The sequence below is a fragment of the Sylvia atricapilla genome, chromosome 3 (genome assembly GCF_009819655.1).
Source record: "Sylvia atricapilla isolate bSylAtr1 chromosome 3, bSylAtr1.pri, whole genome shotgun sequence".
Lineage (NCBI taxonomy): Eukaryota > Metazoa > Chordata > Aves > Passeriformes > Sylviidae > Sylvia > Sylvia atricapilla.
The window spans coordinates 88375540-88387858 of NC_089142.1; the positions used below are offsets into that span (position 1 = coordinate 88375540).

The 12319-nt window shown below is 43.4% G+C and overlaps 1 protein-coding gene across 1 annotated transcript in view; it reads left to right on the top strand.

The window, feature by feature from the left end:
* The first annotated feature begins 5655 nt into the window (after positions 1-5655).
* Positions 5656-12319, top strand: part of THADA (THADA armadillo repeat containing) — a 148837-nt gene continuing 142173 nt past the window's right edge. The window contains exons 1-9 of the mRNA XM_066316099.1: positions 5656-5749; positions 7045-7139; positions 7545-7675; positions 8423-8571; positions 8706-8738; positions 9281-9333; positions 10205-10391; positions 11079-11173; positions 11455-11675. Coding sequence (XP_066172196.1) covers positions 5674-5749; positions 7045-7139; positions 7545-7675; positions 8423-8571; positions 8706-8738; positions 9281-9333; positions 10205-10391; positions 11079-11173; positions 11455-11675 — 1040 coding nt within the window. The 5' untranslated portion in view covers positions 5656-5673. The remainder of the gene's footprint in view (positions 5750-7044; positions 7140-7544; positions 7676-8422; positions 8572-8705; positions 8739-9280; positions 9334-10204; positions 10392-11078; positions 11174-11454; positions 11676-12319) is intronic.

Below are 12319 nucleotides of genomic sequence, written 5' to 3' on the forward strand. Positions count from 1 at the left end.
GTAGAAGTTCAGGGACTTTGTGAGCCAGAACTTTTGTCATTGGACATTTTTCTTGTTTTGTTTGTTTTTTGGGTTTTGTGTTTTGTTCATTGGGGTTTTTTTGGGTGGGTTTTGTTTGTTTGTTTTTTTGTTGTTGTTGTGGTTTTTTTCTCTTGTGATTCAGTCCAGTTGCTTTTGAACAAACATAATTTTCAAGATTCAAAATGTCCTAAGAGGGTGATCTCCATGGTTTAAATAATTCATTTGGTATTGGATATGTCGCCTGCTTGTTTCACCTGATGCCCCTAAATTTTTGCAGCAAAAATGAAAAATGTTGTTAGAAATTTCTGTCATACTCCATTTTCTCTTTCAGAGTGAAGTTATGAATTCACTTTTATGGTTTCACAGAGAGATGCCCCTCACTACCTATGGCCATCCTTCATACCCTACCTCACACCTGTGGCTGTCCTACCACATTCTGCACACAGTGTTCGAAGTGTTGGTGTATTTATGCAGCAGTAAAGTGATGCTTTCTTGATTATTTTTTATTCTCTTCCCTAGCAATTTCTAATGCTATGAGGTTTTTTGTTCTCTGGCAAGATTTGTGGCACAAAGCAGAGCACAGCACAGCCACAGCATCAGTAATTCAAAGGTCTGTTGCTCCTTACCAGCAGATCAGATATTATGAAAACAGTGTGACTTACCTTTTAAAAGTACTTAAGCCTCATAACCCCTGCCTGGTGAGCAGTGGTGTGTGAGCTAGTTCTGAGTAAGGTATTTTGAGTTACTGGAAACTTGGTGCTCTTAAAGAACAGAGCAATTGACATGTGTGGGTGTTGCACATTATCATTTCATTTCTCTAGAGGCCTCTTTGCTTTCATTGCACTAGGAAATGTGGATTCTTCAGGTGTTACCTGACAGCTCCCTGGCACTGATGTTTCCCCCTAACTGGAAAAATTTGGGGATACTAAAGCTCTTTTGGAAAGCAAAAAGTTACTGGAAATAGTGTTACAGAAAATGAGTGCTATACACAGAGCTGGAACTTTGGAAAGTTTCCTGCAACTGGCCAGTCTGTAGAAAGAGGATCACAGTGAATGTAAAATATGTAGGTATTCAAGTGCTTTGAAGGAGCTGGAGACTTTGCTTGCACTGAGTAAGGATGAGGATAATTGTCTGATTTGTCTGGAAGATTAAATCACTTAAGAGCATTCAGTGTCTCTATGAGCTGGAGATAATCCAGTATTTAGAGTAGGTCACTGGGACAGGTAGTGCCAAATAACTGTGTCAGTTTCCTAGAAATGGTTGAACGCAAAACAGGTAAAATTCAATGAACTGACAGTGAAAAACTCAAATAGCTTTCTTTATATGGTTGTATGTGGCTAAACCTTTTCTCAATTCCTTTGGCCATATTGGGGGGTTAGGTTTGTTCCTTTTTTGCTCTAAAGAATTCTTCCCCATAAATTACTAGGAGATTAAGTACTGGGTGCTAAGGGTGCTTGACCGAATCAAAGAGGTGGCCCAAAGTCAGGAGAGGGAGGTAAGGACAGGGCTGGGGGCAGCTTCGCTCTCTCGCTCTCAGCATCGCATGGGAGAGGACAAGGGCAGGCTGCTGCTTGTTGCGGGGGGAGTTCGGTCCTTCCTCCCAATCGGAGCCGGTCCTGAAAAAATCCACCACCATCTATCTGCTCGTGTGCCCCGGAACGCTGAGCTCGCCTCCCCCTGCCCTGCTGGGCCGGCCCTGCCCCGCCACCGCCGTTCCTTCGGCACTGCCTTGAGGGTTTTGGGGGTTTTTTGCTGCTTTGTAGCTCTGTAGCCCTGCCCTGCCCTGCCCTGCCGGGACGTCCCTGACGTTCCAGCTAACATCGGCGGAGGTTCCGATCATCCACCAGCCCGGGATATTTTCCACCCTTCCAGCTTGGTGCTCTCAGAGTCCCAAGAGATTGGAATGTCCTGGGCTTTGTAAAACAAAGCCCCTCGAGGTTCCTGGTTCTGTTGTTATTATAACTGCTGTAGTCGTTGTTTGTTTGCCTTTGTTATACATATTAGTAAAGAAATGTTATTCCTATCCTCATACCTCTGCCTGAAAGCTCCTTTAATTTTCTAAATTATAATAATTCGAAGGGAAGCGCTGCCCCTCCTTAGCAGATACCTGTCTTTCAAACCAAGACAGGCCATTACCATGTCGGAAGTCAGGAGGCACTCTGAGCCTTTGCTGCTAAAGAGGGATCCAGAAGTTTGTCGAAAGTCCTGAGCGGACCCTAATGGCCTCTGGCTGCTTCAGATTGTTAAGAAAATCACTGTTAGGTGAAAGTCAATTGGCAAGGAATGAGTTTTGTTATATTTTCCACCTTTTCCTTACCTAAACTTTGTTGCTCTTATATCTTTACGAAAGCATGATTGCTATGTCGAGCTGCCCTTTTAGTCACTTTTCAATAACCATTTTCACACTGAGTGCAAAAGTTGTCTCTTTGGTAGATACAGCTCAAAAACTCGGGAAAGGCAGTTCCTATTTGATAATCTATCACTTGCAAATTATGTACTTATTACATACATTATATTTACAAGAGACCTGGGAGGAATGTGGAAGACACAGAACACAGATGTTGAAAACTTAAAAAAAAAATCTTATCTGGCTAAAAAAATCATAGAATTATAGAATGGTTTGGGTAGGAAGGAAGCTTAAAGATCATCTTGTTCCACACCCTCTGTCATGGGCAGGGATACCTTCCACTAGACCAGGTTGCTCAGAGCCCCATCCAGCCTCTCCTTGAACTTCCAGGGATAAAGCATCCTTGGCTTCTGTGGGGAACCTCTTCCATATGCCTTTCCACCCTCACAGGAAGAATTTCTTCCTAACGTCTAATTTAAACTTCTGTAGTTTGGATCCATTTCCCCTTGTCCCGTCACTACATGCTCTTGTATATAGTCTATCTCCATCTTTCTTTTAGGCTCCCTTCAGATACTTGAATATTGACTAATGTATAAATGCTTATATAAAAAAAAAATAGCTGGGTTTGGTTCATAATTTGGCAATTTTAGAAAATGTGGAAGTGGTGGCAAATTAAGGACTGCTGGAAAGAATCAAGAGATATGGTTATGAGAAAACAAATGGAGCATGCTTTTCAAATTAGGTTTATTGGATTTTTGTGAAGTCAAGCCTCCTCCTCCTTAGAAAAAGGGTTTGTGACTAGTGCAGCTTGATTTGTGTTGGCTGCAAAGTAGCATTTGCTTCCTCTGGCTCTGAAGTGTAGGTGGCTCTGGAGGAAGGCCAGTCAGCCACTGTATGCAGCAAGGGCACCTGACAGATTAGGGTCTGAAAGACATAGCATCCATTTAAATCTGCTGAGGAGATTCTGGAACTGAAGAGGAAGAGTAAATACTCAGCAAGAAACACAAGCTAAGGCCATCGTGGGATACATCAAAGTTGCCACCAATTTTTTCCAAAACTGAGAATAAGAAAAGATAGTCATGTCTTACAAAGTCCAGTGACTCTGGAGTGAGTCCAGAGAAGGGCAGTGCAACTGGTAAAGGGGTCAGGAGCACAAATCCTATTAGGAGCCACTGAGGGAGACAAGGGTGTTTACCCAGGAGGAAACGGAGACTCAGGCGTGGTATTTTCAGTCTCTACAATTGCCTGGAAGGAGGCTGTAGCCAGGTGGGTATCAGCCCCTTCTCCCAGGAAACTAAAGATAGGACAGGAGGACACAGCCTTAAGCTGTGTCGGGGAAGTTTAGGTTGGACATTAGGAAGGATTTCTTCAGAGAAAGGGAGATAGGACATTGGGATGAGCTGCTCAGGGAGGTGGTGGAGTCGCCATCCCTGGAGGTGTTTAAGGAAAGGCTGGACGTGGCACTCGGTGCCGTGGGTCTCTTGTGGCGTTCGGTCACGGCTTGGACGCGATGATCTCAGCGGGATTTTCCAACCGAGTCGCTTCTGTGATTCGGTGACTCGCGTTGGTTCACCCCATAGCTCGGCCGAGTCCTCTCGGCGGCCGGCGGCAGCGCCGGGGCAGGCGGCTGTGCCGGGGCAGGCGGCTCTCCGGGCGGCAGTGCGGGGGCAGGCGGCTCTCCGGGCGGCTGTGCCGGGGCAGGCGGCAGTGCCGGCGCAGGCGGCTCTCCGGGCGGCTGTGCCGGGGCAGGCGGCTCTCCGGGCGGCAGCGCCGGGGCAGGCGGCTCTCCGGGCGGCAGTGCCGGGGCAGGCGGCTGTGCCGGCGCAGGCGGCTCTCCGGGCGGCTGTGCCGGGGCAGGCGGCTCTCCGGGCGGCAGCGCCGGGGCAGGCGGCTCTCCGGGCGGCAGTGCCGGGGCAGGCGGCTGTGCCGGGGCAGGCGGCTCTCCGGGCGGCGGCGGGGCGGGCCGGGGGCGGGGAGCGCCGCGGTTGGCGGCGGCGGGCACGTGGTGGGGCGGGCCGCGGGCACCGGGAAGGGCCGCGCCGGGGCTGAGGGTCCGCTCGGGTAAGGCGCGGGCAGTGTGCCCTCGGGGCTTCCCTCGCCCGCTGCTCTGGCGCTCCGTTTGCCGCCGCCTCCCCCCGCGGGGGCTCCGGGCCGCGCAGCCGCCGGGGCGGGGGAGGCCCCGGGCGGGTGCCCGTGGCGGCGGGCCCGGCCCGGGGTCCATCCGAGCGCTCGGTGCCGCCGTGGGCGCGGGGATTTTCGGAGAGGGAGGGCGCGGGGCACTCGCGGGCAGCGGGGCCCGGCGGCCGCCGCTCTGAGGCCGGGCGGGCCGGCTCTGGGCTGCTCCTGGCCGCCCGGAGGCGCTGGCGGCGGCCGCGATGGGTGGCGCGGCTGAGGCGGGACAGGGATCCGGAGAGTTTGCCAGAGCTCAGGAGCCTGTGGAGAGGAGGCGCGCACGAGATGCGGCCGGGCTCTGGTCCGTGGTGACCGGTGGCAGGACAGGGGGCCACAGGTACAGAAACACGGGGGGTCCCTGAGACCACCAGGAGCTGGATGTGGAGTGAACGTGGCCGGCCACTGGCACAGGCAGTCCAGAGAGGCTGTGGAGTCTCCATCCTTGGAAACATTCCAAACACACCAGACATGGGCCTGGGTAGCAGGCTCCAGGTGGCTCGGCTTTAGCAGGAGGTTGGTCCAAATGAGCTCCCAAAGGCCCCTTCCGACCTCAGCTGTTCCATAACAATCCGCTTTCAAGTTAGTGAAACCGCAGCGCGTATTAAATCACCAGTCTCGTTTGAAAAAGTAATGGCTATTTGTAACATCTATAATAGCAAAACCGTTCGGTTTGCTGTGCAGTTCTTATTTGACATTAATGAGTTGAATGAATTTTGAACAGTAATAGTGAGCAAGACAAATTTTGTGGCATTAATTCCTTGCTTCTGTATGATGTTTCCAAACGGTGATCCAGGGTCATGCGTCAGGCTGTGTAACAAGTGCACTGAAAACTCCAGTGGACACTATGTCATGTGTACAGCATTCCCCTTTTCTATTACTTCCATTTTGCATCCTGAAATTTGGGTGAATTTTGGATGAAATGGTGGAAATAGTTGAAGTTGATCAAATCAGAGAGCTACTTTCTTGAGAAAAATTGCACAGATAATGCCACAAACGTTATTTCAAGACAGTAGGACAGTGAAAAGACCATTATTGTAGGAAATGTTTGTAATTATGGTTTTACGACCACATGATCTGTTTTGATCTTTTGTTTTGTTTGTTTTTTTTAAGCAGGCTTTTCTTAATCAGCTAAAATGGTTTTAAAGAAGAAGAAGGAAATTCAGGTGGATGCATTTTTTCTTGATCATCATCAGCTTGAAAAACTTCAGAGTAAGTAAGATTTTTTTTCTGAACAAATGTGTGATTTCTTGTGTCTTTGGTTAGTTACTGAAATTGATCTGGTTTTTTGTTTGTTTGTTTTCTAGTGGTTTTGCTTTGTGAGTTTTAGGTGTGTTTGCTCAGCTGTGGCTTGTTTTTATTTTATAATGACAACGATTTCTTACCTTGGTAGAATTAAAAAAAAATCCTTTAGAGCCTCATGGCTTTGGTTTGAAAACTCTTTACTTTGTTTTCTCTGTGGTGTGAACGTAGTAGAAGGTCCTACTTGTAATCCTACTTGCAGGCCTGTAATTCAGTGACATCTGATGTGTTAGCCTTAATATATGGGATAACACTGAATTTCTAAGAGTCACAGAATAATTGAGGTTGGAAGGGTACTTCGGCCTCCTAGTCTTTGTGTTTTCTGTAGTTAATTTGTTTTAAAGCTTCTGTTCAAATGGTGTTTTCTTTGTGGGAATTTTTTTGTTTGTTTGTTTCATGAGAGAAATTTACAGTGATATTTACTGTAAAAAACCCAAACCAAAGTAATACAAGATTTGCATACTGAAGTTACTATGAGGGAGCACTGGTGAGGTCCCACCTGGATTGCTGCATCCAGTTCTTGGCTCGCCAGTAAGAGAGTAATATGGACATGTTGGAGGGACTGCAGCTAAGGGCTGAGATGATGGAGGGCCTGGAGCATCCCTCCTATGAGGAAAGGCTGAGAGAGCTGGGACCCTTTGGTCTGGTGAAGAGAAGGCTCAGGGGGATCTTAGCAATGTGCAAAAAATACCTGAAGGGATGATGTGAGGGAGGCAGAGCCTGTATTATTTCTTTGCGGAGTAGTGATAGGATAGGAAGGCATGGGCACAAGCTGAAACACTAAAGATTCCCTCTAAGCATCTTTGCTAATGTGAGGGGAAACACTTTTTTATGTGAGAGTGACTGAGGACTGACACAGCTTCAACAGGGCAGTTGGGGATTTTCCAGCCTTGGAGGTATTCCAAAGCCTCCTGGCCATGATCCTGGGCAGCCAGCTTCAGGTGACCCTATTTGAGCAGTGGGGTTGGAGCAGATGACCCCCAGAGGTCCCTTACTATTGTGTTCCAGTGAAACTGATTTTTTTTTTACATTTGATAGGAAAAAGAAGATAAATGTGTTAAGGTTCTTTTAGGTGACTTAAGGGTATGTGGGTACACTAAGAATACCCTAAGAATCAAGCAGTGGGTTTTTTTGTATAAATTATGTGTTATTTATACTGATTATTGTAATTACTTTATAAAAAGATCCTTTTCTTCCAAATGTAGGGTTTTCAAAGGCTGAAGAGCAAAATCTGGCATCTCTGCTTCTGCACTGTGCACAGCTGAGAAATGGCATCCAGCAGATCCAGTCTATTAAACAGGTACAGTTTCACTGTTGTTGGCGTGGCTTTTAGTAACTGAGAGTGTGTCTTGTGCACTGTTAATGGCAAATACAGCTCGAAAATGAACTTCTAATGTTTTGTACATTCTTGGAAGCACAGAAAAATCAGCTGCATATGCGTCAGGTAGAAATGTAGTTCTTGTACTTAATTAGCAAAGGCCTCAATTACTGAAAATGATGGAAGGCAAGTAACACAAAGTTTTGTGTTTTGTATGGATTTTTAGTTTTTAGAGGTGTTCTTGGAACATTATTTGAACTTGAAACTCGAGGGGAAATGGTAAAGAGGGGACAGTTTTGCACCTTATGTTTGGATGAGAGGGAAATCTACCACTGTTAAAAATGGTATATCCAGAGTTTTTTTTATCATGTGTTCTTTTGATTATAGATTATGCCATTGGTGAAGCAGATGGATCAGAACTCTGCAGGTGATCCCATGGTTAAAGCTTGTTTGGATGTTTTGGGAGAGATATATTTTTCACTGAGTGCAAAGAATCCTTTGAAGAAAGTATTAGCGAGGTAAAAGATTGCGTGGTTAGCCTTTATTTATTTTTTTTTCAAATGCTTTCCTTAACTGTAAGTCAGTATTTTGTCATTCTCTATAAATTGCAGTAACTTAGTTACTGAAAATTTGCAGTACTTAATTTTGTGCATGTGTACTGTTTCTGTTTTTAAGTTTAAAATCTTAATTGTAAATGACATATCATTGGATAAATAACTTCAAATTGTTTTGGCCTATTTCATTATTGGAAAGACAACAAAGTGTGTAATTAGCAGTTTGAACTTTAAAATCTAATGTTAGAATAGAAATTTAAAACACAAAATCTCAGCTTTATCATGAGAAGACAGCTCAGAGGAATCCTGTCTAAACTGTGGTTTCTTGTGCCTATTTTTATTGCAATTATTTTTTTTATTGCACAATTACTGCTGTATTTCTTTAGTGAAGTTATTATAGCCTTAGCATTTTTAAGATCTGGTGCTGAACTGCCTTTCTTTCTTAGTCTGAAAACACTGACTGTCCTGCTGAGATGCAGGGCTTCCATCCTGGATTTGTTTGCAAGCCACTCTGAAGCTGTTCACTCCTCTGATGGGTTTTCAAGCTGCCAACTGAACATCTGCATGTTAATTTTAAAACAGATGATGTTTTCATGCAGGAAGAAACTTTTGTCTGTGTATGGGAGTTTTAGTTGACATGGATTATGGTACAGTGAATGTTACACCACCTCAGGAAAACCAAACTTATTGTGCTGTTTCTTCATGTTGCAGTTCACTGAACGGTCTTCCCGGACATTTGATGATGTTAGCTGTGCAAAGCTTTGTGTGCTGCCTTCGGGAAGAACTGAAAACCACAGATGTGTATCTGTACAGAAGAGTACTGGACAACCTTGCTGCTTGTATGGAGGACTTCAACTTAGGTACAGTGACATGGAATGTCTTCTGGTTAAACTTGCTCAGCACTGGTGCACACCTGGTAGGAATGTTTGCAGTTATGTAAAATAGATGGTGCTGGCTAGTACTACGTACTTAAAATGTGTTTTCTTTCCTCTAGGCAGAGCTTGTATTAAGAACCTGTTTGAAGAAGGTAAAGTCAGATTTATGGTAAAATATGCTTTACTGCAGGTTATTGGGAGAGGGATGTGTGTGAAGTGACCTGAAGTAGGCATGAAGATCTATCAGATCTGATTTTCTCCTGATTAATTTTCAATAAACTAGTATCCTTACGTGGTACTTTTTTGTGAAAGACAAGACTTTGATTTATACCTTTAATTTCCAGGGGTCAGTTTTGATTTACTGGGCATCCGTGATACAAATCTGTGTACCAGTGAGCAGTTCTGGTAGGGAGAGTCAATATCTCACAGGATTGGGCCAAGTGGGTTGGAAACTTGTTTTCTACCAGGTTGTTGCAAAACAGTTAGAGATTTTGTTTTAGCATTGCTTGTGTGTGTCTATACTGAAATACCAGTTTAATTTGTTGGTGGAATGGAAGAGTCACCAGTATATTTGTAACTATTCATTCTAGCTGGGTATGTGTGATGTATTGAGATGTATGTGTGATTGCTTTGCTGGAAATTTTCTGTTCTATTTCTCTTGTAAGTAAATTTATACTGTAATTATTTTCACTAGTTCTTCAATTTCTGCAGAAGGTGCTGCTTGACGTACAGGAAGAAAACAGGCAAGTGAATTTAATAGAGGCTCTGTTTTTTCTGGTTTTATTTCACTCTTGGAAGATAGTTCAGTTTAGTTTGAAATATCACTTTGGTAGCCATACATTGATGAAAGATGGGAATGTAATTTTACTGTGATGCAGATTATAAGTGAAAACTGATTTGTTTCTTTACTTTTGTGGTGAGATGATAATATAAGAGAAGTGAGGCACTGATACTATTAGAGCTACTACTAAGGGAGGCCTTTGAGTTGAGGTTTTGCTATCTGAATTGTGACTACACAGTGTAATTAACAGATGTAAAATTCAGGTAGAGTAAACCTTTCATGTTCCATGGGTGTTTAATTCAGTGTTGATATACTTGACATTTTCCAGCATTTCATAAAGTGAGGCTTCTTCACTGTGGTCTCTCTTCTTCTGTACCAAGAGGAGAAGGGTACTTAATGAAGTGTTTTGTGTGCTGAAGGCTTTTTTCTGTCTTCATGTGAGAAGAAAATCATGTCATGGAAATATCCTTCATGCATGGAGGAACCACTTGAAAAACTAGAAAAGAGCAGCACTGCATTCTGTTGGCCTTTTTTGAAAGTTTATGGAAGAGTTCAGCTCTGCTCAGGCAGAATCACATGAATGAAAGTTTGTCACAGGAACCTGCAGAGAATGTAGCAGACTTTGTCATTGTTGTTTGTTAACTTCATTTAACAAACTACCCTTGAGTCTGCCCCTTGTTTTCCTGTAGTTACATATCTGATCAACTCAAGCAATAGATCAGTTTTTACCATTAATTCTATCTAAAGTTGGCAGAATATGGTTTTCTGGGGATGGCGAAGAATGGTTTTAATTTGCTTTTTGTGTGTACTTGCTTGTCTCTCTTTTTCCACAGAAAGAATCATGGAAATCGTATTGTTCAGACTCAGCTGATGCATGATTTACTGATAGCCATTAAAGTTTCAATGATGCTTATACAGAAATTGCAAGAAAATATCCAGGGAAGTCTTTGGAAACACAGTGAATGTTTTGTTTGGCAAAGTATGAGTAGTTTACTGAAAAGTTCCACCAACTTCTTAATGGATGGTAAGTTTAGTAACATTCAAACCCTAATATTTTTTTAACTTGTTGTCTGTAGTAAACAACCTGTATGTATAAAAACTTAGTTTAGCTTGCATGGAAATTGAACTACTGAGGTTAATGGGAGTGGGAGCAGTAGTTAGTTTTTTGGTGAACTATAATCTGTAGATTGCAGCTGAAGCGCGTATGGTTCAACTTGTACGGTTCAACAGTTTAACTTGTCCCACTACAAAAACCAAGATTAATGCTGTTATTAGTAATTCAAAACCTAACAGAAATGCTTTTGAGCGTCACCAAATGTCTGCCTACCAGAAAGATCTACACCTCTAAGAAATATGCTGTCAGAACTATTTATGGGCACACCATCACTAGTAGTTTTTCTTCTCATGCAGACATTTTTGTAGAATAGAATTTATCATATGTCAGTAGTGTCTGCCACAGCCCTCCTTGCATTAGTGGGCAATCCTGTGTTTTCTTCTGTTAAAGATATTAGCAGTTTCCTATTACTGCTAATACTAGAGGCACTAGAGGGTGAAATTATTAATGTGTGATGTCCAGGTGGACACTACAGATATGTGATAATACAACTACAAGTAATCTAGCAAAATTCAAGACCATCTTTTATAATTTTGCTATATAGTTCTAACACACAGTGTTTGCTGCATTCTAATGTAAAATATCTCTGCTGTGTAGCAACGCTCCTGCAGACTGTTCAGACTACCTCAGGACTGGCTGTTATTCTCTTTACCAGAGCTATGTATGAACCAGCTGAGGAATTGCCTTCACTGGTGAGTGTATTTCTTGGCTGAAGACTGCAATATCATGGTGTTGTTACCCTGTGTTGTCATTGTCTGGAGGCTTTGCTGATGCAGATACCAGGGCTTGCCAGCCTCTCTCAGTCCTTAGCTGGATTATAATCCTTTCTTCTTTCCTCGCTATATGAGCTAATAACACTTTGAATTTGACAAACATTATTTACAAGAACTCTCTTCAGATCTTCTAAGCTAAGCACAAACCAGGTTTTCTGCTGTGCTGAGGTGCTGTAATGGGTGTGCTTTTGGTGTTCCAGATCAGTGACTTGCTCCTTGGGACAGTGGAACGCTCAGCTGTGCCAGTGTGGTTCCTGAGGAACTGTGGGGTTCTGTGCACGGCAGAACTCCCGGACTCGGCCCGGCTCTTCCTTTGCCATGGAGCACTGGCAATGCTGGATTGGAAAAATGGCAGCATGGGGGAAAATGGAGAGAAACTGTTATTGGATATTGCATCAGTCTTGTTGTCACTGAGTTCAGAGTAAGTTTGGTTGTTAATCTGTGTTGTGTATGTTTGGGAGGAGAGGTTTATGTTTTTCATTCTATTTTTGCATGACCTCTGTGGTCCTGGTGGAATATCTCTGATGTTTTCAGTGTAATGATACTTGGTTTTGCCACAGATCATGCAATCTTTTTAATATATTCATAAAAACTCTGTACATTTGAAAAATATAATGATGTTGTATATGCAGTTCTAAGTTTTAGTATTTTTCTTGCATGCTAAAATTTTGTTTTCTAACACAAACGGGATAAATTTAGCAATTCCTTTATGGTAAGGTGTGTCAGTATCAGTTCTTATGTAGACAGATAAGATGTCCTGAAACTGAAATTTATCCTCTCCTTTTGAAAGTTCAGAGGAAAGCAGAGTGTGCTAGTTACTGGAATACTTGAGGGAAGATGAAATTTAATTTTTTTTCTGGCTTCTTGCATCTAAGAGCCCACCAGCACTATTGGATTGGAGATTAAAACATGTATTCTGTTCAACCTTTCATTGTGCCTTGGAGATCAGTTTTGTGATTTTATTTTTGCACATAGGATACTTAGTTTTGATGGTTTTACATGGCAATGATAAGTTTTCCTTAAATTTTTAAGAAGCATGCAAGTACATAATGCTACTCAAATATT